The 25,847-nt window shown below is 36.0% G+C and overlaps 4 protein-coding genes and 1 long non-coding RNA gene across 11 annotated transcripts; 2 read left to right on the forward strand and 3 right to left on the reverse strand.

Annotated features, from left to right (window-relative positions):
* Positions 1-5,277: 5,277 nt before the first annotated feature.
* LOC108612108 (arylalkylamine N-acetyltransferase-like 2) lies at positions 5,278-6,113 on the reverse strand. Its single transcript, XM_018005009.2, has one exon. The coding sequence runs from the start codon at positions 6,065-6,067 to the stop codon at positions 5,399-5,401; it is 669 nt and encodes a 222-aa protein (XP_017860498.1). The 5' UTR covers positions 6,068-6,113; the 3' UTR covers positions 5,278-5,398.
* A 1,660-nt stretch (positions 6,114-7,773) lies between these two features.
* Positions 7,774-8,460, reverse strand: LOC108609912 (uncharacterized). The gene is made up of 2 exons (XR_001915612.2): positions 8,157-8,460; positions 7,774-8,088 (listed from the first exon to the last, which is right to left on the reverse strand). It is a non-coding gene; the product is annotated as an uncharacterized LOC108609912 (long non-coding RNA).
* A 395-nt stretch (positions 8,461-8,855) lies between these two features.
* Gpdh1 (Glycerol-3-phosphate dehydrogenase 1) lies at positions 8,856-15,441 on the forward strand. Of its 2 annotated transcripts, none has more exons than XM_018004575.2 (7): positions 8,856-9,128; positions 9,232-9,409; positions 13,073-13,279; positions 13,357-13,729; positions 13,796-13,949; positions 14,021-14,113; positions 14,694-15,441. In XM_018004575.2, the coding sequence occupies exons 1-7, from the start codon at positions 9,085-9,087 to the stop codon at positions 14,725-14,727; spliced, it is 1,083 nt and encodes a 360-aa protein (XP_017860064.1). In that variant the 5' UTR covers positions 8,856-9,084; the 3' UTR covers positions 14,728-15,441. The 2 variants fall into 2 exon arrangements, with proteins under 2 accessions (XP_017860064.1, XP_017860065.1); XM_018004576.2 differs by having other exon boundaries at positions 8,857-9,128; positions 15,361-15,441.
* Positions 15,442-15,584: 143 nt separating this feature from the next.
* LOC108611635 (uncharacterized) lies at positions 15,585-22,564 on the forward strand. Of its 6 annotated transcripts, none has more exons than XM_089463350.1 (12): positions 15,585-16,252; positions 16,316-16,399; positions 16,472-16,693; positions 16,833-18,566; positions 18,629-18,749; positions 18,815-18,950; positions 19,022-19,154; positions 19,222-19,401; positions 19,862-19,927; positions 20,259-20,939; positions 21,407-21,871; positions 21,939-22,564. In XM_089463350.1, the coding sequence occupies exons 3-12, from the start codon at positions 16,603-16,605 to the stop codon at positions 22,400-22,402; spliced, it is 4,071 nt and encodes a 1,356-aa protein (XP_089319476.1). In that variant the 5' UTR covers positions 15,585-16,252; positions 16,316-16,399; positions 16,472-16,602; the 3' UTR covers positions 22,403-22,564. The 6 variants fall into 6 exon arrangements, with proteins under 6 accessions (XP_089319476.1, XP_089319478.1, XP_089319477.1 ...); XM_089463352.1 differs by having other exon boundaries at positions 16,316-16,360; XM_089463351.1 differs by having other exon boundaries at positions 16,320-16,399.
* Positions 22,565-23,360: 796 nt separating this feature from the next.
* On the reverse strand, positions 23,361-24,270 carry LOC108611636 (transmembrane protein 138). Its single transcript, XM_018004381.2, has 3 exons — positions 24,010-24,270; positions 23,676-23,929; positions 23,361-23,614 (listed from the first exon to the last, which is right to left on the reverse strand). The coding sequence occupies exons 1-3, from the start codon at positions 24,141-24,143 to the stop codon at positions 23,505-23,507; spliced, it is 498 nt and encodes a 165-aa protein (XP_017859870.1). The 5' UTR covers positions 24,144-24,270; the 3' UTR covers positions 23,361-23,504.
* Positions 24,271-25,847: the final 1,577 nt, after the last annotated feature.

Consider the following 25,847-nt stretch of genomic DNA (forward strand, 5'->3'; position numbering starts at 1 on the left):
AGTGTTTTCAGAATCTAAAGAGTTTGCTAACTGTCTTAGAAGAGAAGAGAATCGCTTCGGTAAAGTTAAACGGACATTAGAAGATTCTGCGAAACAAATGATTTATTTTCATTTTCTTTATTCACATTTTGGCACATAAAAGATTGTCTTATTTGTTTAAAAAGTCTTTTGACATAACCTGTTAAATATTCTGAAAGTCTGAGAATTAATAAATCAACTATTTAAGCTTTATATTATGCTTTTCTTTTATACTTAGCGCTCTTGCACAATCTCTTAATAATTATGGCAGAGGAGTTACTGGAAGAGAGCTACTATGAGTTTCGTTTTTTTTGACAGTCCAATCTTGCTGTTTACACACATTTATTGAAAAACAAAAAAGTTTGGTCCTAACAAATATTCATATACATATCAGTTCTAAATAAATTAAATAATTTTTTTTTTTTTTTTATTAACTTGGTTTGTTTTCCATATGGCTGACTACAGCTTTAACAGATAGTTAACAGAATATATGTTACAGCTTCCTAACACTCTGCAAAAACCAGATTTTAATAAAGCCTAGCTTCTCAATAACACAATTGTGTCCCGATAAACTTAAGCATCCATATACCCTTCCATAGTATCGACATCTTCGCTTTTTCCCGCTTGCTTTACGCCATTCAGTTTGACTGTACTTTGTGTATACAATTTCCAATTTCATAACTTTTCTGCTGCTCTTTTATGGCAATTTTCATTCGTCAGTTCGTCTTCTGCTTCTTTTTTACGCTATGTTTAGAAATCGTGGAAAATGAAAAAATAACTTTGCCGCAGGTCAAGCGCCCAAATGTATGCTGCATGTTTTGTCTTTGTTACCTTTTGCACATTTGTTGGTTTAATGTTTCAGTTAGTTATACACGCACACCCCCCACACACACATATATACAGATAAAAATTTATAGGAGTGCGTGTAACACATATAGCATGTAGATATATGTATAAGATATATATACATTGATATAGATTGGTGCCCAGCTTTGTTCATCAGTTATGTCAAATGCCCAAATGCTTTATAATTGATTTAGTCAAAGCGAACTTTGTAAAATGCATCAAAAGTGTTGCCAAAAAAAATATAAAATAAAACTGAAAAAATAAAATAAAAACGAAAAATTTGCAGACGAAAATATAAATACTTAGATAAACAATAATAGTTGGAAATAGTTTGTAAGTTGCAGCAGCTGTTGGCTCGAAAAAAAAAATATATAAATATATATGCAAACTAATTATTATGTATACAAAACAGAAAAGTATTTAAATAAATTTAAATATGATACAAGCAAAAATGAATGACAATATTTTCTACATCTTTTAATTTGTGGGTTGTGAAAAAATTTTAACGGAAAGGAAGTTCCATTCATAACTTTATTGGTTTTGATATACAATAATATTTTTTTTCTTTACTTAGACTTATAAAAAGTCATAAAATTAATGAGTTTTTCATTAAATTATTTTATTTTATTATATTATATATTATTTTATTATATTATTTTATTTCCTAATATATCTCGTAGAATCTAGCTGACTTCTTGTGAATTGGCAAATTTTTTCATTAGCCAATCAGAAATTGGTGTGCTTAATCGAATGTTCGGTGACTTTCAAATAGGTCTATATAATGAATGACAGTTTATTTATTTTGCATTTCATAATAGTTTCAATTATCGTAACTCTCTCTGGCGGCTCTTCTTTGGTAATATTATAGGGAATTTCGTACTGTCTTTATTAAATTACGTCGAATGAATGTATGAATCGAATATACATTCCCCATCAAAAAAGCAATAGCCCTATAAATTTTGGAATCAATACTACCTTTACTTACTTAGCTCTTAAATTGTCCTACTCAATTTTAGTATAGTTTTTTCTTCAGGTTATTTCAATGAACAGAAATCCATAATATATAATATACATCCTGATAGCTAAAAAATATTTCCTGTATATAGCAACTACATATAGTCAAAGACACGTTTCGGCCATATGTGGCAACACTATTTGGCTATAATTTAATTCACTTAGAAATAAAAAGAAATGGTTATTTATTTATATTTTACTAAAAGTTGTAAAGTACAATTTTTGTAATTTTTCTAAAAAAAAAAAAAAATAAATATATTAAAATAAATGTAAGTTGACTTAGTAGCCTCGAAAACTTGGGCTTAGATTAGAGTTGCTAAATTAAATCATAATTTTTCTATCTTATTGTCTATGATTTTACGGCGAATTCAGCTTAAAAGCCCTAAACGAAAGCCGAGTAAATGAAAGACAAATACTGATTGAAGAACTAATGTACTCAGAATCTTAAATCTGAATTTTTATTTCGATTTTTATGAAATCTTTTTCACTCCTGTAAGGTCTGTATAAACACCCTTTTAGAAACACTTTGTGCCTAATTTCCGCTGTCTAGTTATTGTCGTCGGCTAATGCACTGCGAAAAAAAATTGTTACCAAAAAAGAAACATGCAAATTTCGTTGTCACTAAACAAATAAGAGACGCAGCCAAAGCAAATTGTGTTAATGGAAGTAACGCAGAAAAAAGGCAATTAAAACAATTAAGAGATGCTTTCTTTGGGCCACACTATTTACCAAGTTTAAATTAAAAAAGCAACAATAAAAAAATAAAAAAAAATAAAAACGATGAGAGAAAGGAGACCAAAAAATGATGGCATTAAAAAAGTGCCAAAAACATTTCATTTGCTGGCCAAGCGAGCGACGCAAATGCGAATATAAAATGTAAATCATAAAAAAAGAATATATATTTATATATGTATATATATATATATGTATGTATGTGTGCTTATATATAAAAATCCGCAATTTGTATGCTGTCGCATATTTTGCGTAATGCTTAAGCATTGTCCAAAGGCCGTGAAAATGGGGCGGTCGCCGGGCAGCTGTCATAAATACTTGGAGCGAATGTCTTGCAATGCTTTGATAAAGGACATATGCGGCTCTATTATTGATGCCTGCTGCCATCCGATGCTGTCATCAAAGGACGTGCCATTGTTTGAAGCGAACGTCTTGATGCGAAAGGTAAGACATTTGCTTATTTTACATACACCAACACACACACAGAGAGAGAGTGAGAGAGAGAGAGAGAGACAGAGAGAGGGAGTGTACGGCAAATGCCTTTGGGGCACGTATTGTAGCTCTGATGTCCAGAATGGAACCGCACAGACCGCTCGCTGGACATGTTGCATATATACATATATACATATATACATACATACATATATACCCTTTTGGCTAGAACTTATGTTGTCTCTCATTTCTTTTCACACTTTTTACTTGGCCATGGGCAATACATCTTGCACCACAAAACACAAAATCGTCTTAAGTATTTTGTGTGGTTTAAATAAAATAAAAATAATAAAAACCATTTCTCCCTTACTCTCTCTTTTTCTCTTTCTCTTCCGATCTCCGTCTCGCTCACTCTCTGCGCGCGTGTGTGTGTGTGTGCTGAAAGGGATAAGCGTCGTACATCCGCTTAACGTTGTATATTTTCTTCGCTTAGTCTTGTCTTGGCATTCAATTTGGGTCTCTCGTTTTGCGTAAATGATTTGATTTCATTCTTTTTGTGGCTGGCTGTAAAATTTTGATATACTATTATTCTATACCCTCAGCAGATCCAATGTCCGTCATTGTTTTTTATGAACACACACACACACACACACATACACACACGCAGCATATTACACAACAATCCAATATATGGCCATAGCCCACCAATCAGCCCCACTCACACATCATCATCAGCCGCATGACATGGCCGAAAAGGTGGCAACGGCTCTGCATATATTGGACATGGCTGTAGCAAAACCCACGGCCATCTAATAGCTATGTGAATTCGGCCACTTGTTGTCCAACACATGTGGGTGTGCATCTGCATGGGTGTGCGTGTGTGGGCGAAAGGATTGATGTGCGCCACATGGTAATTTGGGCCTCTGCATAGAAATTGCGCATACGCCTAGTGAGGCGTAGGCAAGTTTTGTATATGAATGATTTAAAAGAAAAGTTTGTTTGGGCTAACTGAAACTTCAACAGGCTTAAGCACAAAATGGGCCCAGCTAAGCTGCGGGTATTGATGATAAACTAATAATATTTAGAATAGAAGAATATATATCTAATAATATATATTCCTCTTATATTAATATAGATATATATTGATGATAAGCTAATAATATTTAGAATAGAAGAATATATATCTAATAATATATATTCCTCTTATATAAATATACACATATATTATATAAATATAGTCCCACTTTTAGTAATATCCTCATAAAAACGACAAGTGTATCAAATTATGAAAAGCGATTACTCTTATATTATCTTTTATATTATCTTCGATGACCGAAGGGACGATCAAATGGGCAAGCGGACAGGCGGACAGACATACGGATAAACAGATGGACAATAAATCAAAAACTAATATTACAAAATGGGATTCTGCTAAAATTTGATTGTTTTTTTTTTTCAAGTCAAGGCGTTTTCAATTATATTATTAATATATACATTTACATATATAAATTAGTCGCATCTTAGTCAATTTGATACAGTTAAAATATTAAGTGAAATGGGAAATTCCAATCAAAGCCATACAAATCGGAAAAAAATCTCTATTTTGTATGGTCGTAACCAGAATTGAAGAAAAGTATATTCGTTTTAATATATATCGAACCCATTGAAAATGGAAAATCAGAATACAATGATTTTGTTAAAAGTATGTAACAGTAGGCGTGGCAGACCATATGGTCTGCTAGAGCAAGAGACTTGAAATTGCTTCCCTAGATCCGTATATATCACGCGCATATTGAGTTTGTTTCCAAAAGTCGATAACTACTCTCGTTATTTTGGGATCGATTAAAAACCTTATCGAAAAATTATTGATATATTTATATATGCTACATCTTTAGAGCAGTATACGAGTCCAACAAGATCTGGGCATATTTTTAAACATTTATAAACAATTATAAACAATTATTATATTATAAAAACAAAATCGAATCTAAAATCTAGTTTAAAATCCCATTTTTTTTTTTTGCAATTTTTTTTTTTTTAATTTATGATATATTATATTATTTATATATATATTTATAATTTAGACTTTCACGCAATGCTAAAATAATTTGAAATTTATTTTTATGCAATTTACTCATAAATTCTTATTTATTTATCACGCGGAACATTTTATTGCATATGAGGAACTTGAAAAACTACATTTTTATTCTCATTATCATGTGCTCATTATAGTAGTAATGTGAAAAACGATCAAGTTTATTTTATGTTAGGTAATTTCTTTTTATATTGTTGATTTAATAGACAAATATTATTATCAAATATTTACTGATGAATACCGAGGTGACATATAATCAGCTTATAGTTTAATAGCCATCACGCGTATATGTGTATGCGGTTCAGGTGGGTTGAACACAACCTTTCCGTTGGCATCCTTGAAGTCAGCATAGGCTAATTTGTAGACGCACTCCATGCCCAAGGCTTGCTTCTGGCGTGCCGAATAGAAGCTGGTGCAGTAGGCGACCAAGAGGGGATAGCCCTTGGAGCGACCCAATTCCATGAGAGCGGTTGTTAGACGTGCGCCCAGTCCTTTGCCACGCATTGTGGCATCAACATAAGTGATATGCGAGCAGAGCAGCTTAGAGATGCCGTAACGCTTGTAGAGATTGGCCTCTTCCTCGACTTTTGATATTAATATGTCGATGCGTTCATAGTCAGTTGATGTCCTTATATCTTTGGTAAATCTAATTACATCGCTAGGTGTCTGAGGAGCAGCCACAACTATGCCGACGATGCGTCCGCCGTTCTTCTCATCGATAGCCATGAGACTAGTTCCTTTCTCAACTATGGAAATGTGATAGTCATCGTCCGTCTGCTGATACAATTTATTCACATACCCGCCGCAGCACGTATCTAGCGGCTCGTCCCTGTTTATATTCCCGCCCATTGCATTTTTAACATTCTGATAGTCCGACACGTTCATGATGCGTATGACTATGCCATCCGTTTCGCTCGATTCGCTAGACATGTTTAGTCTCTAGAGTTCGCTATTAAACTATTTCACACTTTAGCCATGCGCGACTATTATATGTAGTTGAACTTTTTATTATTTTCTGATTATTACCATAACAATTACTTAAATGTAATATGATTATTCTATACTTCGTTATTAGAAGCTAATGGCAGTCGTAGCCTGTCCCTCTGTCTGGCATTCTTCATTTTTTTACAGGGTTATAGGGTAGCTTCTAGTCGAGATTGCTCGACTTTTTGAATAGTTTTAAATATTTAAATATATATATTAATAAAATTAATATTAAAACCAAACTATTATTCTACAAAATTTAGAGTTTTTTTTTATCACATAATTTTCTAATATATACATATGTAGTTAGTATTGTTTTTAAGTTTTAAACATTATTTTGTAAATATATATTTTTAGAATTAACATTAATCATTGTTAGAAAAGTCTTGTCCCATTGAAATACTGAAACAGTATTCAATTATAAATAAAACTACAATTATATACATTTGTTATATCCTCTAATTACAATTACATATTGAAGTCCTAGGGATCATAAATAAAATGTTTTTTTTTTTTGCACCTTTGTAGAACTGTTTAATGTGGTTGGGCAGCACTTAATCGCCGTTGCGATGCTGCTGAAAATCACATTTCGAGCTGCTGCTGTTAGCTGGCATTGGAAACAAGCCAATCCGCACGCTATACCAGAAACAGAACCAGAAGCAGAACCAGATAGTAGACACAAGACCCGGACACGGACACAGACACGGACACAGGCACAGACACGGACTCAGACACAGACGCAAAGCAGGAGCAAGTCAGGCCACGAGCATAACGTGCAACTTTCCAGCTTTCGCCGCAATCAATTTTACGGGTGCACAACAACAACAACATCTGCAGCAGCAGCAACAGGAAACGGAATTAGAGCAACCCCGAGCATAGAAAGCAACCCAACCGAAAACCCAAGCCCAAAACCAACTCGATGCGACACGATTCACCCACACATACACACACACACACCCACCGACACACACAATCATAGATGAAGGGCCAAACAGCGTTAGACACGCAACCAAACAGCGCTCAGCACGTGGTCCAGCTCACATGAAGGTATTAACGCGTAACAACATCGCTGCATGATTAACCTTCTGCATTGGTATGGTCTGCCCGACAGACCATTGACGCCCGCCCATTGCCGATGTGGGCGTGGCAGCGGTTAGCCGTGACTCTGGCATAGCTTTTGCCATGTTCTAGTCGAGGGCTTAATGTGCAGCGCCAGCTACATATGAATGACTACGTTGGCAACAGTTACATGAGCTAATCGCCCGACAGTTGCAGAGTTCAGCAAGACGGCAGAGTCGACTAAAATTTAATGAGTATTATTATTAAATATACATAAATTGCATTCCAAAGACGCTATAATTCAGCTTAATATTAAGCGGAGTTAACGGTTCTGCATTATATTTAAGGCCAACTTGAAACTGTAGTTTGTCAAACAAAATTCGAATCGAAGTTTTATTACCAATTTTTTATATATTCGTACTATGCGATTCTCATACTATAACAAAACATGCTGGCGCGATATATGTTTTAAGGCTCTCTTTCGCCTTGTGTCTTCCCCAATTTTATCATTTCTTTTTCTCTCGCACTCCGTATCCCTCTCTCTCTCTCTCTCTCTCTCACACACTTTCTTCTCAGTAATCTTTAAAACCAACTTTTTTACCTGCGTCCTATAATTTTATTAAATCAATTATACAAATTGTACATTTATGCATTGCTATATTGAATTACCAGATAGGATGACAGAATATAAACGGGAAGTTCCTAACCCGGGATATATTCACCAAATACTTCTGGAAGTTGATCGATTCCGATATTTTTTCAATCACGCAAATGCTCCGCAGAACGCAGAATAGTTGCTTTCGCATTGCTTAAAGGCCTAATTCCACTCTTAAGTGCCGGTTGGACACCGTTTCGACCGCAACCTAGCTCGTAACATCCATTGGTGGGGTATAATAGTGTAAGGAATGCTGTAGATTTTAATTTATACAGATTACTTATAAATCCATTCAATTTGAACTGAGAGACTGCCACGTACCACCAACTATCAGTAAAATTTTAAGCGTTAAACTATTCATGATGTTCCCGCTCGAATCGCTTTATCTTGGAGAATGAAATATTTTTTATTGACTTTAGTTGGGACTTCTTCAAACTGTATCAAATTGATAAAGATGTGACTAAAAGTGTTATTCACAGTCGAAATTGAATACAAAAATGACGCTGTAATTTTGAATTGCGCGCGTTCTGTTAGCAACTATAACAGTGAGGTAACAGCATAATGACTTTAACAGTTTCTTTCGAGCATGGAAGAGGAAAAGAGACGCGGGAATAATAACAAATGATAAATTAATAATATGTCTTTGTGTTCTTAATTTTATAATTATATTCACATATACATATCAGCTGCCTCTTTAAAAAAAAAAAAAAAAAAAAAAAAAAAAAAACAGATTCATACACTTCAATTATAATTATATTTTCTAATAAATGTATTTCATTTATTTGAATTCGAAATGCAAAATATATAGAAATTGTTAACGGCAGTTCGCGCTTGGAGTACATAAAATTTTAATAAACTAAAAATTGTATTTATATACCGAATGTGGTATTCGTAATAAACTATAAATTTAAACCTTTAACGAACTTTAAATATTCGACTTGATTATCAGTCGATACTATGCGTATTCGATTTTCCGCAGCGCACTATCGGCGTGCAATCAATAAAATGTTATCGATAGACTATCGCTGCATGGTCTTGCAAATACGCGTTTACTAAATAGTATTTATTAAACGTGCCGTTGTTTCGACGTGTCAGTCCGTAGTAAATAATTCTCAAGCGCTAGTCGCCAGTTCAACAAATAGAGTCTGACACGCGTCCAAATCAATCGGCAAAGTAATATACACTTTGCCATACAACAACAACAGTAAAAGCAACAACAAATACAGTAACTATTAATAATAACATCAGCATGGCGGAAAAAGTAAATGTTTGCATTGTTGGCTCCGGCAACTGGTGAGTGCAATAACAATAGAAACAACAACAACAATAACAAAAACAACCTGGCAAATTATATAATGATTGCATATTGCAACTTGGCCTTTTAAACCTTGTTCAGGGGTTCGGCCATTGCAAAAATTGTGGGCGCCAATGCATCCGCATTGCCAGAGTTTGAGGAGCGCGTCACAATGTTCGTCTACGAGGAGATGATTGATGGCAAGAAGTTAACGGAAATCATCAATGAAACTCACGAGAATGTTAAATATCTGAAGGGCCACAAACTCCCACCAAATGTGGTAAGTACAAAAAGATAATAAAAAAAATAAAAAAAAAAAACGAAAAAAAAAAAAACAAAACAAAATAATTAGTTTGCTGCTAATTGAAAATCGCAAATAACAAGTTTATAAAAGCAGCCATCTGCTCTTATGCAATCTGTGCGTTAGTATTAGTTAAATTATTAACAATTGCAGCTGCAGCTGCCCCTTACATAAAAGACGCCGCTGCCTTGATCTTGGCCGTGTCGTCGTGCAGCCAAATTATCTAATCAGACGAAAGAGCGGGCGAAACCTGCATACATATGCAGCTATTTTTACAAACCACTAAACGTTAGTCCCTCTCTCTCTCTTTCTCTCTCTGGTTTTTTGGCCCACGATGCACTTTTGTTTCAGGGCCAACACATCAACAAAAGTTTCACCTTGCTCTGACGTCTGCACATAAAATAGAAACCTTCTATTCCTGCCATGCTGGCAATGCCAGCTCAGCCGCTGTCTTTGACGTAGGTCAAGGCCGGCTTGCACTCGCGCGTACTCTTATACACACACACACACTCTCTCTCTCTCTCTCTCTCTCTCTCTTTATTGCACTCTCTTAACTGTTGAATTTAAAAATAATTGTGCCTGACACAATCGATTACAACTTTTACATTTACACAGTTCGATGGTGACTCTTACGTTATATATTGTTTTCAATATGCTTAAATTCATTTCAAAATATGTATTTATATATAGAACACATACAATTGCACAGCTGAATTGATAAGCTTAGCGCACAGCACTTAACAGCTTGTGTTTGCTGATTATGGATAAGCCGCATTGTTTGCAGGTCATGTTAAACATGCTATTTGGGTTGTCTAGATAAAGTTCGCACCAATTGGACATGTGTAGGTTTAATGTTAACAATGCGGAATTTTCCAAAACAAATTTTCTAATTTTGACTAGAACAGCTGGCGCTGCAAAATGATAAAAAAAAAATAAAATAAAATAAAAAAATAAAAACAAATATGTATATAACGAAATGATGTCTGTCATTTCCTTTTATTTTATATAAAATGAATGCCACATATACCTGTTTATATATATTCTTAAACGCATATATGTAAATCTCTATTGCTATAAATTTTGGCAAGCTTTCAATAGTGAAAGCAAGCCGTAGCAACAACAACAAATTGGAAAAACAAATGCTATATACACACACATACATATATAGAAATAGGCGTCTATATATGTATTTAGTTTATAAACAAATCACCATGGGCCAGGCCAATGTCAAAACTGCAGGCAATTTGCAAACTGTTCATCAAATTAAGTGTTTCGTGAGCCAACAAAAATATATACAAAACAGTTTTATATTTAGTTTCTTGATAAGGAAACATCAGAGAGAGGAGAGAGAGAGAAAAGTAGTACAACAAATTCTAGTTGCCTCGCTTTGTGCGTTTAGTCTGACGGAAATTTTCATAGAGTTTTCTGATAAGAATTTGTTTGCTCTATTTTTATAGCTACTATAATTTAGAACAAATATGTGTCATGCTTAGAGTAAAACAAGTTTGTTACTATCAAGCAATGTTCTATACACATAAGTACATATATATAAAGAGTATATATATATATCTTAATCAAGATAATAAACTGAACAAATAAGTATTTCGCTGGACTTTCGACTGAAATATAAAGTAAATTTAGGCTGTTGATTATTCTTCTATTGTTAAAACAAAAATTTCGGATATATACATATATAATCCGTAGACTATATATAAAATATACAAAAAAATAAAAATAAAATAAACGCACGCATTTTGATATTTATTTTTATTTAAGTACAATTTTGGCAAAAAAAAATAAGCTTTCTTAATTGCTTAAATTTATATTATATGTATATACAAATTTTTATTGCTAGCCAACGAGACGTTAAAAATGAACTTAGTTCCACTTTAGTTTTTACACTTTTTACTCTAATTATGCATTTTGTGAAGCAATCTCACGTTTTTATTACTAAATATAAAAAGTTTAATTTATTCATTTTTCATTTTCGAGATTATTTAATTTGAAATGCAAATAGAGGCTTAAAGGAAATTGCAAAAAGTGTATATTTATTTATAATTTCTGGGCTCACTATCTAAGGCAACACCTGAACTTTATACCTTAAATGAACCGTTCATTATTATTATGCAAGACTTGCAAACCAGTTTTAAAGTGACAAAACAAACTGAAACAAGTAAGAAAACTCTAGTCGAGAGTGCTCGACTAGATACTACCCTGAACCCAACAAATAAAAATGCTCATTTAGTATGGCTGAAATTTCAATTTCGATGTATTTAAAAATATAAATAAAATACCAAACTCATTTATTAAAATATAAAAATATTTTGAAATAATTAAAAAAAAATTAACATCAGTTGCATCGACCGGGATTCGAACCGCGACTCCTCGGTCAAGCGTCATGCTGCTAACACACTAGGCCACCTCACTCCTGCTAGTGGCGCTGGCAAAACTCAAATAGATTCACTGCTGCAGCGCCATCTACCAAAACTAAACGAAACTAACTGCTGATGTGATTCTAAGAATCTGCTAGATTAACCAAACTATTAAAAACGCACATAAAGTATAGTTAAAATTTCAATTTCGGTGTATTTAAAAATATAAATTAAATAGAAAACGTATTTATGAAAATATAAAAATATTTTGAAACAATTAAAAAAAAAAAAACATCAGTGTTACACCGATCGGGATTCGAACCGCGACTTCTTGATCGAGCGTCATGCACCTAACACACTAGGCCACCCCACTCCTGCTGGTGGCGCTGGCAAAACTCAAATAGATTCACTGCTGCAGCGCCATCTACCAAAACTAAACGAAACTAACAGCTGATGTGATTCAACGAATGTTTTTGTTGTAGCTGCTGCACGTGCGTTTGTTAATTGGCCAAATATTTGATTATTTTTTATTAATTTTTGACTGAACGGAATTTAATGAAACTTTCAGCATATGATCTACATATTATATTGAATATTTGAGAAATTTGAAAAAAGAAAAATCATTCACAATTAGCTATAGAGGCACCTGATTTGAACTTGAATGTTTTTACTCGATAAAAACATAACGGGATGATTTATCGAATTTTAAAAGCAAACTCGACGTCCGCGCTGTATATACGGTCATTTTAAAAAAAAATTCAAGTCTCTAGCTCTTATATCTTCGGAAATCGACGCGTTCAAACATACGGACAGACGGACAGACGGACAGACGGACAGACGGACGGACGGACAGACGGACAGACAGACAGACGGACAGGGCTAAATCGACTCAGCTCGTCGCCCTGATCAAGAATATATATACTTTGTGGGGTCTGCCACGCCTCCTTCTGCCTGTTACATACATTTCAACAAAACCATTATACCCTGATTTCCCATTTTCAATGGGTTCAGGGTATAAAAATAACTAATCAATAGCAATCGATTCAGAGCTGCGATACAAGCCTCTAAAGTAGGTGTGTACACGTGTGTATGCCATGATTTTCATAGCGCTATGAAACGTATTTTTTTTATTTATTTTTTTTTAATATTTCAAAGTTCCCTTCATTCAACCTTGAGCTTATCAAAAGTAACAATTTTGCTGGCTTATCAAAATATGTTTTCTTTTATTGGTGCAGAGAAGAACCTAATGTATTTATTTGCCTATTTACAGGTAGCTGTACCCGATCTAGTCGAAGCTGCCAAGAATGCCGATATACTCATTTTCGTAGTGCCCCATCAGTTCATACCCAATTTCTGCAAGCAATTGCTAGGCAAGATCAAGCCAAATGCCATTGCCATATCCCTGATCAAGGGCTTCGATAAGGCTGAGGGCGGCGGCATTGATCTTATTTCGCACATCATCACCCGCCACTTGAAGGTAAGTCCATATGTTTATACTGAGTGAGAGGGAGAGAGAGTAGCTGATATTTTCCCTCTCTGTCCCATTGTCACCAGATACCATGCGCTGTGCTGATGGGCGCTAATCTGGCCAACGAGGTGGCCGAGGGCAACTTTTGCGAGACGACAATCGGCTGCACGGACAAAAAGTACGGCAAGGTGCTGCGTGATCTCTTCCAGGCCAATCACTTCCGCGTCGTGGTCGTCGAGGATGCCGATGCCGTTGAGGTTTGCGGTGCCTTAAAGAACATTGTCGCCTGCGGCGCTGGCTTCGTGGATGGCCTCAAGCTGGGCGACAACACCAAGGCAGCGGTCATTCGTCTAGGTCTGATGGAAATGATTCGCTTTGTCGATGTCTTCTACCCGGGCAGCAAGCTATCCACTTTCTTTGAGAGCTGCGGTGTGGCGGATCTCATTACGACATGTTATGGTATGCTCATAAGACAGATTGAGAGACAAGGAATGAGTTTCTTCTTATGCGGAAATTTCTTTCCAGGTGGCCGCAATCGTCGTGTCTCCGAGGCTTTTGTCACGTCGGGCAAAACAATTGAGGAGCTGGAGAAGGAAATGCTCAATGGCCAGAAATTGCAGGGGCCGCCCACTGCCGAGGAAGTCAACTATATGTTGAAGAACAAAGGCTTGGAGGATAAGTACGCACGATAAAGCTGTATACATATATTGAAATATCAATATATATTTAACAAAATTCCATTTCTTGCAGATTCCCACTGTTCACAGCTATACATAAAATTTGCACAAATCAGCTTAAGCCTAAAGATTTAATTGATTGCATACGCAATCATCCCGAGCATATGTAAGTCTTGAGTTTCTTATTGTTTTGCTTCTTGCACAGCTGCACATGAAACGTTTAAAGAGTTCCTCCCGCAATTCCCTTCCTTTGCCTTTTCTGCCCAAGAAACCACACACTCAACTTTATGATTTTATGATTTCCCTTCTATTTTGTATTTAATTTGCTAATTGAAATTTTTGTACAACCTGTAATTGCTTTTTGTTTTTAGCTTAGGCTTTTTATATACTATATATAGTTTTTATTTAACTTTTAACATTATGCACTTAAACTATTAGCATGTTTTGTTGATCTTTTGATTTAATCTAAGTTAACGTTTTAATACAACTACACAGAATAATAAATAAAACTCAAAATTCAAAATTTCTAGTTGGCCAACTGTTTCAAATAAGTTTTAAATATTTTTCTTCTACAATTCTCATTCATTCCCAATTCCCATGCATAGTAGCTAGACACATATCCCAATCCCCCATTAAACCTCAACCAATCCCCATTTCGTATGCATTTTTACAATATCAACTTTTATGTTTCATCAACAACAAACAAATTTGTTTTCTTCTCTTCTTTTTTATATGATTTCTCATAGGGACTCGTTCATCATGCCGTCGCCAAAACTCTAAACTGTGTTAAACACCAAACAATCAAAAAAAAAAAAAAACAAGAAACAAAAAAAAACATGTTTATACAGAGATAACAAGAACTCGATTGTAAATACTTTTTGTTTATAGCTCCAAGTCAATTCATACTCGCACACTCACGCACTTGCTACAAATATACATACATATATATATGATGATATATATATATATATATATTGTAGGTATTCGCAAATCGCTTCCTTCGCCTAATTTCAAGCATACATTATTAAATCTTCTATATTTACGATTATATTTGTGTTCATAAGAGAAAACGTCAGTGTCATATTTGTTAAACCAAAATGAATTTTGTTCAAAACATTAATAAAGTATTTAAATATTTTTGTACATATATAAAAAAGTTAAAAGCATAAGTAGAAAAAATATTTGCAAATAAAACATTATTTAATAATAAAAAAAATCAAAAACAAAACAATAATTGGCAACTACAAATCGGCAGAGAGCAGTACGTACCAAAATTTGATATATTTATTATTGATTGAATTTTTTGTTTGTTTTAATTCACGTTTGTATTTTGAATGCAATTTTGAAATGTTTTCATTCACCAATTTGCAAAGCACTTCAAAAAATAATGCCGTTTTGTTTTCTATTTCGCAGGCAAACTTTGTAAAATAGTAATTACAAATTTTTAAATGTTTTTATGCACCAAAAAAAAAAAAAAACAAAACAAAAATAAAATGCAAATCAAGAGTAAATAGCAAAATTTTCAGCACACGTTTATGCATCCAAAGAAGCTTAAATCATAAAACTATTTCTACCCAGCCAACGACAAGAAAGTATATAGGTTGTTAATTTAATGTTTAAAATATTAAATATCCAACGCATATCCAGCAAACCACAGAGAAACGAACAAACAATGAAAACAATCTTGAAGTCTGCTTTTTGTTTTAACTTAGTTTATAAAAGAATATATAATTGAAGTTAGCGAGAAATGAGCGTATGTACCTAAAAGACAATTGTAAATACCAACAGTGAGTTTTACAATTACGAATGCAGAAACAACAGAGGCGTAATAAATGGAACAGCAATGGTTTAATTTAAAATGAACAGAGAGAAATGCAACTAAGACGAAATTTTATTTGCATTAGAATATCCTAGTGATATAATTTGAATGGCGTAGCTATAAATTATAAATGAAAAATAAAAATCTGTTTTAAAAAGTGAATATAAAACAAGGTTTGAGTTTATTTGGGGCATCGTTTATGCATTTGAAAATTTCGTTGCCGCTCTGGTTTACGGATAAGTATAAATCTATCGGTATTTATATCGATTATTCTAATATTTTCAAACAGCTGATTGTACTGCATCAAAATACAACCCTGTGTTTACGTTTCCTGCTGACTGTCATTTATAGTAATAACAAAAGTGTTTCTCATTCGCGAGTGGAATATTTTTGTGCATAAGCAGGATAAGCGGGCAAAAGAGATGTTGAATTGATTGCTATACTTCTAGAAAACTAAATTTCTATATAAAAATATATGTGGAACATGTAGGACTTTCCGTTTTATGTGCACTCGACAATGGCGTCGTAATTGACTTTTATTATTCTCAGACAGATTGTAGCAGAATCATAAACATCAAAATAGAATTAGGTGAAGTACGTGGAATGCCAAGTGCAAATTGTATTTGGGGCTGCGTGAGTGAACATCTGCGTGTCAATGTGTGTGTGTGTGTATTTATTAATATATTGTTTGCATTCGTTTTTCAGTTGATAAACGAAAAAGCTGCAACGCAGAAAGCTGATTCACTTAGACGAGCAACAAACAAAGCGTAATTGAACCCGCAGCTGTAGCAGCTGGCGTTGATTTTGTATATATGAGCGACACCTGCTAGCCAGCAATGGATCCACAAAAGATCACCGAATTGGCCAACTTGCTGCGCAAGAATGGCGACAAAATCCTGAACTCTGAATTTACCTTGACCTTATCAGGTGAGCAGCAGCGGACCAAGCATGCAGGCTGGACATGACTAAACCGAGACCCCACCCACTCAGTTATTTCGTGCTCAGCACGATTAGCTACCTTATCAGGTTAAATCATTTTCTCACAGACATACTTATACACTTGCAGGTTCACTGTTGCGCGCTTTGAATGATTCCTTTACGTTGATTGCGGACAGCGATATTTCCGCTGGCGCTGGACTTAGCATCTTGCAGAAGCAACAGCACGCCTTCCAGGTAGTGAAGCCCATCAATGCCAAGTCGAGCGTGTTTGCGGATTTACAGCTGTTGCATGATTTCGTGCAAAAGACAACGCTGCTGAAGCTCACTTATTTTCCCAGCGAGCATTACTTTGAGGGCGCCATTGATATATGCAAATTTCGTGCGCTGCGTCGCTTGGAGGTGCACAAGATCAACATACGCCAGGTGGTGGGAATTCAAGCCCTGCGCGCCCAGCTACAGCATTTGATATGCATCAAGAGCCTGAACAATGTGGAGGACATCATTACGCATTGCGGCGGGGATATGTCGAATGGATTTGTGTGGAACGAACTGCAGTCGGCGGACTTTAGCTACAATAATTTACGGTCTGTGGATACGGCTCTGGAGTTTGCGCAGCACTTGCAGCACTTGAATTTGCGCCACAATAAGCTAACCAGTGTCAGGGCCATCAAATGGCTGCCCCACCTCAAGACGCTCGATGTGAGCTACAATTGCCTGACACATATACCCCAATTCCATGTGGAGGCATGCAAAAGGCTGCAGATGCTAAATATAAGCAACAACTATGTGGAGGAGCTGTTAGATATGACCAAGCTGGATGCGCTAACTAATATGGATCTTTCCGACAATTGCTTGCTGGAGCATTCGCAGCTCTTGCCGCTCAGCGTTCTCATGACGCTCACTGTGCTGAATTTGCAGGGCAATCCTTTGGCCTGCCATCCCAAGCATCGTCTGGCCACGGCCCAGTATCTGCACAAGAATACGGCGACAGTGAAATTTGTGTTAGACTTTGAACCGCTCTCCAAGGCAGAGCGAGCATTAATTGGCAGTCAGCAGATGCGGTTTGTGGGCTCCATGAGTCATCGGAGCGCGAGCAGTCATGTATCCATAAACAGTTCGAGGGCGTCTATCAATACACCAGCATCGAGTGTGGGCTCGCAGCGTTCGTTCTCGATCAGAGGCAGGGACTCCTCGTCGGAGGCCGATCAAACAACGGTTGATGTGCAAATGGACAAAAGACGCGGGAAATCTAAAAAACTGCGCACAGTAGAAATTGCGGAACATGGCAATGAGGTGGCCACCGAAGCCACTACAGCAACAGCGGCAATCGAAGCAGAGAAACCACAAGAGGCCACCGATGGCAGCCACTTGGAGACGAAGAAGCAAATTGAGACACTGCGTCTTAAGTTTGGCAACGAATGGTTGCAGTCGGGCAACGCGGAGCAAATGTTTGGCGTAGATGCGCCGCAGCCCAGCAAAGAGGAGCGCAATGAGGCACGTCAGCAGTTCAATGAATTCCTAGGCGAACTTTCGGCTTCAGCGCAACAGGCGGAGCCGCAGCCAGAGCCAGCAGAGCCACTCAACTCCACGCCGACTACCCAGAGTAATTGGGGTGACACATTCAATGCAACGTTGACACCCATCAAGAGAGAAGCCAACAAGGAGACGGACCTGAACCAAACACAGCAAACAGTCTACGAGTCGTGCAACAACAGCATCCAAACGGAGTATGAGAGCATGGACGATACTCTGTCAGAACAGCCGGCAGAGCCTGAAGCGAACGAGGAGCAAGAGATCGATATTCACAAAAAAGTGATCGAAAGCTATATAAATTCGTCTTTTGTGGAGGAAGAAGAACCAGGTGAGATCCTCGTTGAAAGGAATAAGTTTAAGCAGACTAAACAAAAATTTATAATCTTTCAGTTTCCGAAGAAGAGCCCGATGAAAAGGTCTATATCGTTTATCACGAAAACAAGACGACCGATCCGTTGTTCCTTACCATATCCTCTAATTATGTGCGCGAAAAGGATGCGCTCAGCGAGAGGTTGGATATTATATAGCACAATTATATATAATAAATTTAAATATTTGAATATTCTCTATTTGCAGCACCAAGACAAAATGGAGCATCAAGGTCTTGGAGTCATGCGAGCGAATCAAATCCAATACGCTGCGCATCAACTTCGATACAATGCAAAAGGATAAACAGGAACGTGTTTATTGCGTGGAGAATGCACTGTGTCAGGTATATGAAATATATATATAAACGAACCAAAACTTTTAATTGATTATTTATTTATTTATTTATTTACTTAGGAACTTGAAAAGAAACTACGCGACATTCTATCGCAGCGTGATCTCACTGAAATGAATATAACCATCTATAGCTGCGTCAACTGCGGCATCAAGTTCACCAGAGAACGTAAAAACAAGAGCTACAAGACAGCGGGTACAGCTAGTTACAGTGAACACTACACTAAGAGCAACTTCTAATAGTAATTCCCCTCCCTTCACAGAGCTGCGTTGTCCGGATTGTCGCAGTTTGTTTGTGGCCGAGGTGAACGATGAGTGCGGCTCGTTGGATAAACCCAAAGTCGCTGCAGTGGAGCCGAAGCTATCGCCGGCGTTAATTGTAGAGGAATCGCCTGCTAACACGCCGCTGAGTGTGCTGTCCAAGGAGGACAATCAAAGTATTGGCAAGTTCTTGGCTAGTCTGCTATTTTATGTAGATCCAATTATGGAAATTATTTGAAACGGATAAATTGATTCAAAAAAAAAAAAAAAAAAAAAAAAAACATTTAACATGTAGTTTAGTGTAACCTATTCAAACCATTTTTAGTTTTATAAGCGGCCTTAAAGTAACATTTTGATTTTGGCTTATAATTATTTTAGAAATTAACTACAATTGATATTATACTTAATTGATTTGTATTATTTTTTATTTCTTTTTCTTTTTGCATGCTTTAAAACACAAACACACACACACAAACAAACAACATACAACACACATTTCTACACTGAAAATCGAATGGCAAACTGCGAGTTAATCTAACTTTTCGTGTATTCTTATGTATTCCTCTTGTACCATTTCGCTCACCCAACTGCAACAACAACAACAACAACTTTAATTGTTACAATATTATTTTAATTATTTAGTGGGCAACAGCAGGCTCATCGCTAATAGCACACCCAAGCGTAGGAGTTTGATGCAAACCACAAAAAGTTAATATGCCAATTTTAATGTATTATATGAATTCTCATTTTATTTTTATTTTTTTGTATTTCTTCTGTTGTTGACAGCAATTTGCATTTGGCTTCTTGTTGTCTGTCCTATGAAGCAGCATTTGGGCATGCAAAATCAAACCATTAACAAACTAATCTATTCAGCTAACAAAAGTCGATTCTATTCCAAATTAAACGCACCTTAAAAAAGGAAATTGAAATTACGCTTCATTTCACTTGAGCGAAAGCAAATCAATGCTGCTTCAATTAGAGAGAAACATTTTTAACGATATATTTCAAAGCAAACTAATGTTTCTAAATATTTCTACAGGTTCGGCTAATTCGCTAAATGAGAGCAGCTCCTGCTCGAAGATAACCAACTCGCAATGCTCCTTCGATTCCAATCAATCTGTTGTGGGCAGTTCCAATACGGAGCGAGATCTGGAGTTTCGTGCCAATGAGAGCGACGTGGACATTATCTCCAATCCGAGCCAATCCAGCATTGAAGTGCTGGATCCCAGCTGTGCGCATAGTGCCAGTCGCAAAACGTCCGAGGAGCGTCGCATATCCCAAATGCCCAATCTCCAGACCATCGACGATGATCTAAGTCAATCGCAGAGCTTCATCGAACACGAAGCTCTAGTGGAACAGGCTCGCTTAAATTTCGAGGCGATGCCAACGGCTGCGACAACCACACTGGACACAACGGTAAAATCTAAAGCCATGGCACAAATCCAACTAACGGAGAGCAGCTCGTCGGGCTCTGTGACCGACAGCATTTGCACAACCTACGAGCAGCAGGCCAAGCAACCGACAACGGATAAGCCGCAAAAGCAACCTACCGATGATGCCGTCATTCTGCAGAATATGCTGCTGTCCGAATCTGGAGGCAGCACAACTCATCCACAGCACAACAACAACAACTACAACGAAGTGACTGCAGCAAATGGTCATAGTGAAACAACACAGCTGAAAACAGCAGAGGATGCACATCTATCCATCATGTTTGGTGGTGCGTATGCAAATAAATAAAACTATAATAATTTGGAAATATTTTAGGCATAAGATCAAACTTCTATTTCCTTTAAAAATAGAGAATCTCTCTGGATAGCTAAACTGCGATTGTTAAAGTAAATGCTCTTAAAACGGAATAGTTTCTATATACATACATACAGAGCTATTGTATATGCATACATACATATGCTGAGAATCGCTTAGAAGGGCACATTTACTTAATAGAGAAATTAATAGAGAAACGGAAAAGAATAGATAATTATCAAAATCAATCTTAAATCGATATTACTATTATTATAATTGCATATATATTGAGATATATATATTATACCCCTGTGAGCAATTGTATCCAAATTTTTACTTTCTTAAAACTTACACAAAATCCTTACTAATATTTATTATATTACAATATTTTATATTTCTTACATTTTATTTATTATATTACAATATTTTATATATTCTCAGCTCTTTTCCAATCCACCAGCATGCTGATGTCGAGCTCGAAAAAGCTAACTGAAACGGAGGCTGCTGCCAGTCCAATGCAGCCATATAAATTTAATTATAGCGACTACCATGACATCGATCATCGTTTGAAACTCTATTTCTATCAGAGCAAATTCATGGACACGGGTGAACACTTTAAGTGGCTGGCCAAGGGTCGAATATACAATGAGCAAACTCAAACGATGCGCGATGGTTTGTTGGTAATCTCCACCAGCAAGTGTTACCTGATGGAAGCGTATGCACCAGCCCAGGATGATGTGGCCAAGTGGCTGCGACAGGTGATTAGCCTGCCAGTGAATCGTTTGACACGCATACGAGTGTTGCCCTGGAAACTGGGCTTATCTTTTACACTGCGGGACTGGGGTAACTTCCTGCTAATACTGCAGGATAGTGTGCGAACAGATAATTTGCTGATGTACCTGGCAGGTGAGTTCATATGGTTCAGATTATCGAAATAGACAATTATTAATTAATTATGCCTTTGTTTCTCTAGAAAATCCGCTGCCCAAGGAGTGTGAGGTTATTCAACATCCATCGGATGTAGTGCGTCAGCGACTCACTTCTCTAACGGCTGAACCACTTAAGGTGTGCGCCCTATTGAGCGGTTGTCGCTGGACTTCGGGTCACGAGAAACGAAACTTTGAGCTCTGCACTCTGCTCACAACCGATTCGCAATTGTTTATTGCCGGCAATGACAAATTCAATTGGCTGGCATCCGACGAGGAGAAAGAGCCACCAATTGAACTAACCCTAACGCAGCCAATGAGCAATTTGGTGGAAGTAGACCGACTTTCAGATATCGAATATAATATAAATTTCCTGGATGAAACCGAAAACAAAAGCGAAATTTGGCATTTGCAATTCGAGACCCTGGCGAATGCCGAGCTATGTCTAAATGCCATTGGTAAATCATGGGAAGAGCTATTTGGCGTACCATTTAGCTACTCTGGAACGTAGTATTTGTCTATTGATCAGGGACCAATTATAATGAATGTCATATCGAAACAGACAATTTATATTTAACTAACAATTATTATGTGCAAATATCTAAATTGAATTGTTAGCATATTAACCATTTAATTAACAATCGTTATATAAATATATATAGATCATATCTAACTGTCTAGCTTTATATTTGAACAGATGTAGATATTTATATATATTTAAAATATAAAATTTTAGTATTGCAATCATGGACAATATGGATGTTAAGTAACTAGTTAGACGAGATATGTAAAAATTGTTTGTGTAATATCTATTTTATATACAACTGTAAAATATGTACAAAAAATAATTCATATAACGTACGAAATAAATATATATATATTAATTGCCAAGAAGGCATAATTAAAGCCAAGCAAAATATTTTATATATGTTTATCAATTTAACATAATTTTATTTCGGCTAAACTAAATCGCAAAGTGCAGCTCATCATATTGTCTCAAAAAACAAAAACTATCCCATTAAGTGCCGAACCGAATATCATTTATGCTGATATAATATGTAGGATTATAGTTAAATAACCAATTATTATATATACCATACATTTTTTGAAAGTTTTGCAATATAATATGTATTTATTGGCTGTAAGTGACTCTGAATGCAATAAAGTAAAATTTTTGTAAATATATTCATATACATTCACATAATCATACGGATACCTATATTATGTTTTTATTATCTACGCAGAAGTTTTAAATCGTAAGAGCAATGCGACTTAAGCAACTTTTTGATATCTACCGTTCAATAGATGTCGCTGCTTGTGGCAAACTGACCACAGATGGCGCCATGGGTATCAACTTTAGATATGATTACTTTGAATCACAAAAATTATTATAAACGTTTTAAACATTGTTTTTAAAGTATCAATATACATTTCAATATGTAAAAAAAGAAGATCTCAACAGTTAAATATTTGTTTAATGTACATTTAATAATTGTACTTGAATGTTACTTTTTAATTTTAACAATCGGCGCTGCCTAGCTAAAGTAATCCTCTTTATATGGTATATATATTTATATATGTATGTACAATCCCGCTGAGCATTCCCAACGAATCTACTTATCACCCAATTGCTCGGCTATCCAATCGAGATGCTCTTCCTTATAGCGCGGATCGGCCATAATCAAGGCTGTTGACTTGGAAGTGTAGTAGTAGTAAACCGACACTGTTGAGTAATACAAAATTCGGTTTTATATGAAAAACTTTCGAGAAATTTGGGAACTTACTTAGGCGCTGCAGCACTGTCAAGGCGTAAAGTGCCAAAGGCCATTGCTGAGCGGATTCGGATGGCGACACTCGATACAGATAGATAGTCCAGGAGTGCTGCGAGGCAGACAGCAGAAAATAGACCGTAATGCTGAACAAAAATAGCTTGCAATTGCGCAGGATAATGTGGGAGGCCCCCACCTGGTAGACGCATGTCGAATGTAGAGCCAAAGTAAACAGCAGATACTCAATAATAATGAAAGCATCTTGAATGCTTTAGCAGATTAGGGAATATAGAAGCAAATATATTTCGATTAAAACCTATATTCTATTGGCACAAGTCTTGGCACTCACATGAAAAAGAAAATCGCTGTTTGAAGTCTATCCCGCGACAGCCAGGAGCCGAAAGCATTGAAAAACAAATCGACCGCAAGCAAAGTTAGTTGCATTGCCACCAGCCATGAATAACGACGGAGCGTTAGCTTCATCTTGAGATTTTTATTAAAATTGAAAGAGAACTAAAACTTTCGTTCGATACACTGCCCACAGGTTTGTCGCTTATTTGTTTTGTTTGTGTCTATGTTGTGTCCTTCGTCCTAGTGACGTCAAATGCGCCCACGCGAGCATGCGCGGAGCAACATTTATATCGTTAATCGATAAGCATATAGTAACAGTTGATAACTAACAAATTGTACAATTTATAATTTGAAGGATAAATAAAATAAAAGAATTTACAGTTTTACTTGCTCATTTTAAAACAATATACAAATATATTTCGCCTGAAAAGACATTTCTAATTACTGATTTTGCTCATTGATAAACAGTTATCTAAAATCCTTGTTACTTATGATCATTTCACATTACTCTCTAATTTTACCACACTCTCTCTCTCTCTCCTTCTCTCTCTCTCTCTTTCTCTCTCTCTTTCTCTCTCCCTCTCACTTTGTCATCCTTTATTTATCTGAAGTCAAATGAGGATAAAGTGTATGCACTTTTATATGCCTATGCATGTACATACATAAATACGTAACAGAAAGCTTATATATGTACACACATATGTATACATATGAGGATGTATATATTGTATTTATAGACATTTTTAATATACATAGTTAAATATATATGTGAATGTACATACCACCACTATACGAGAATATATGTAAGTCTTAACACAAATATTAAACACACAAAATCACGATTTTCATTAGGTAAATATGTACATATGTATATAAATATACGTCGCAAGACAAAAGACGGAGCCGTAGTGAGCGAGATGCAACCGATCAATTAAGCAGACGCTCACAAACTAATTTGTCTCAATAGCTTGACATGTTTTCTAATCCACAGGCAAGTCTGCATTTGTATATGTGAGCTATACACTTTAACTACTCCATCCTCACATTCCAAAAAGCTTTCTTCTTGTATGAGCACTCTGAGCTGAGAGGTGCCATAACGGGATTAAAAGCACCGCCGCCATTTCAATGGTGGAGGCTACATACAAGCACAAATCTGCAAAAGCCATTTATGCTAGTTGGTATCGCTCTCTTTAAAAACTTGCTACTGACAGGCCCAGCACACAACTAACAGTATCGAAAGCCTTAATGAGTGAAGCTCTGAGATAGGTCGCTTACAAACTTGTACTTTTACTACACTTTTATATACACACATATATACATACATACATACATATGTACTTGTATTTCTCACTTTCAGATAATGTTATGTATACATATGTGATTATTTAACAGGTCCTTTATTTAAGAAATACTTGAATATTCATTTTTTAATGCACAAACAATATCAGAATTTAGTTATTTATTTATTTTAAATTTTTATTAATTTAGAGATAACGTGCATATTCAAATGGATATGGGCGAGCTCGTCGCAGATCCTTTAGCTGTAGCCGGGAGTGCCTACGAAATCTCATATAATGTTGTTGATTCAATTCCGAGTAGAAGTTTGTCGGCAAGAATTGCGTCCAGCCGAGCTCGTCTTGATTGGACTCCAGAAAGTTGTACAAAGCAGAGACCGAAGATGGCTTAGGGTCGACAATTGCAGCTGCTTCTGCAACTGGAATACCCGAATTCAGCAATGTTACCACTAGCAATAGAGTCTTGAAGTTAGCCATTTGGAATTGGTGTTAGCCGGTCAGAGATTCACCCTACACCCTTCGCCTTGGTTATCATAAACCC

The sequence above is a fragment of the Drosophila arizonae genome, chromosome 3, assembly GCF_054131065.1.
Source record: "Drosophila arizonae isolate 15081-1271.41 chromosome 3, UAZ_ARI_1.0, whole genome shotgun sequence".
Taxonomy (NCBI): Eukaryota; Metazoa; Arthropoda; class Insecta; order Diptera; family Drosophilidae; genus Drosophila; species Drosophila arizonae.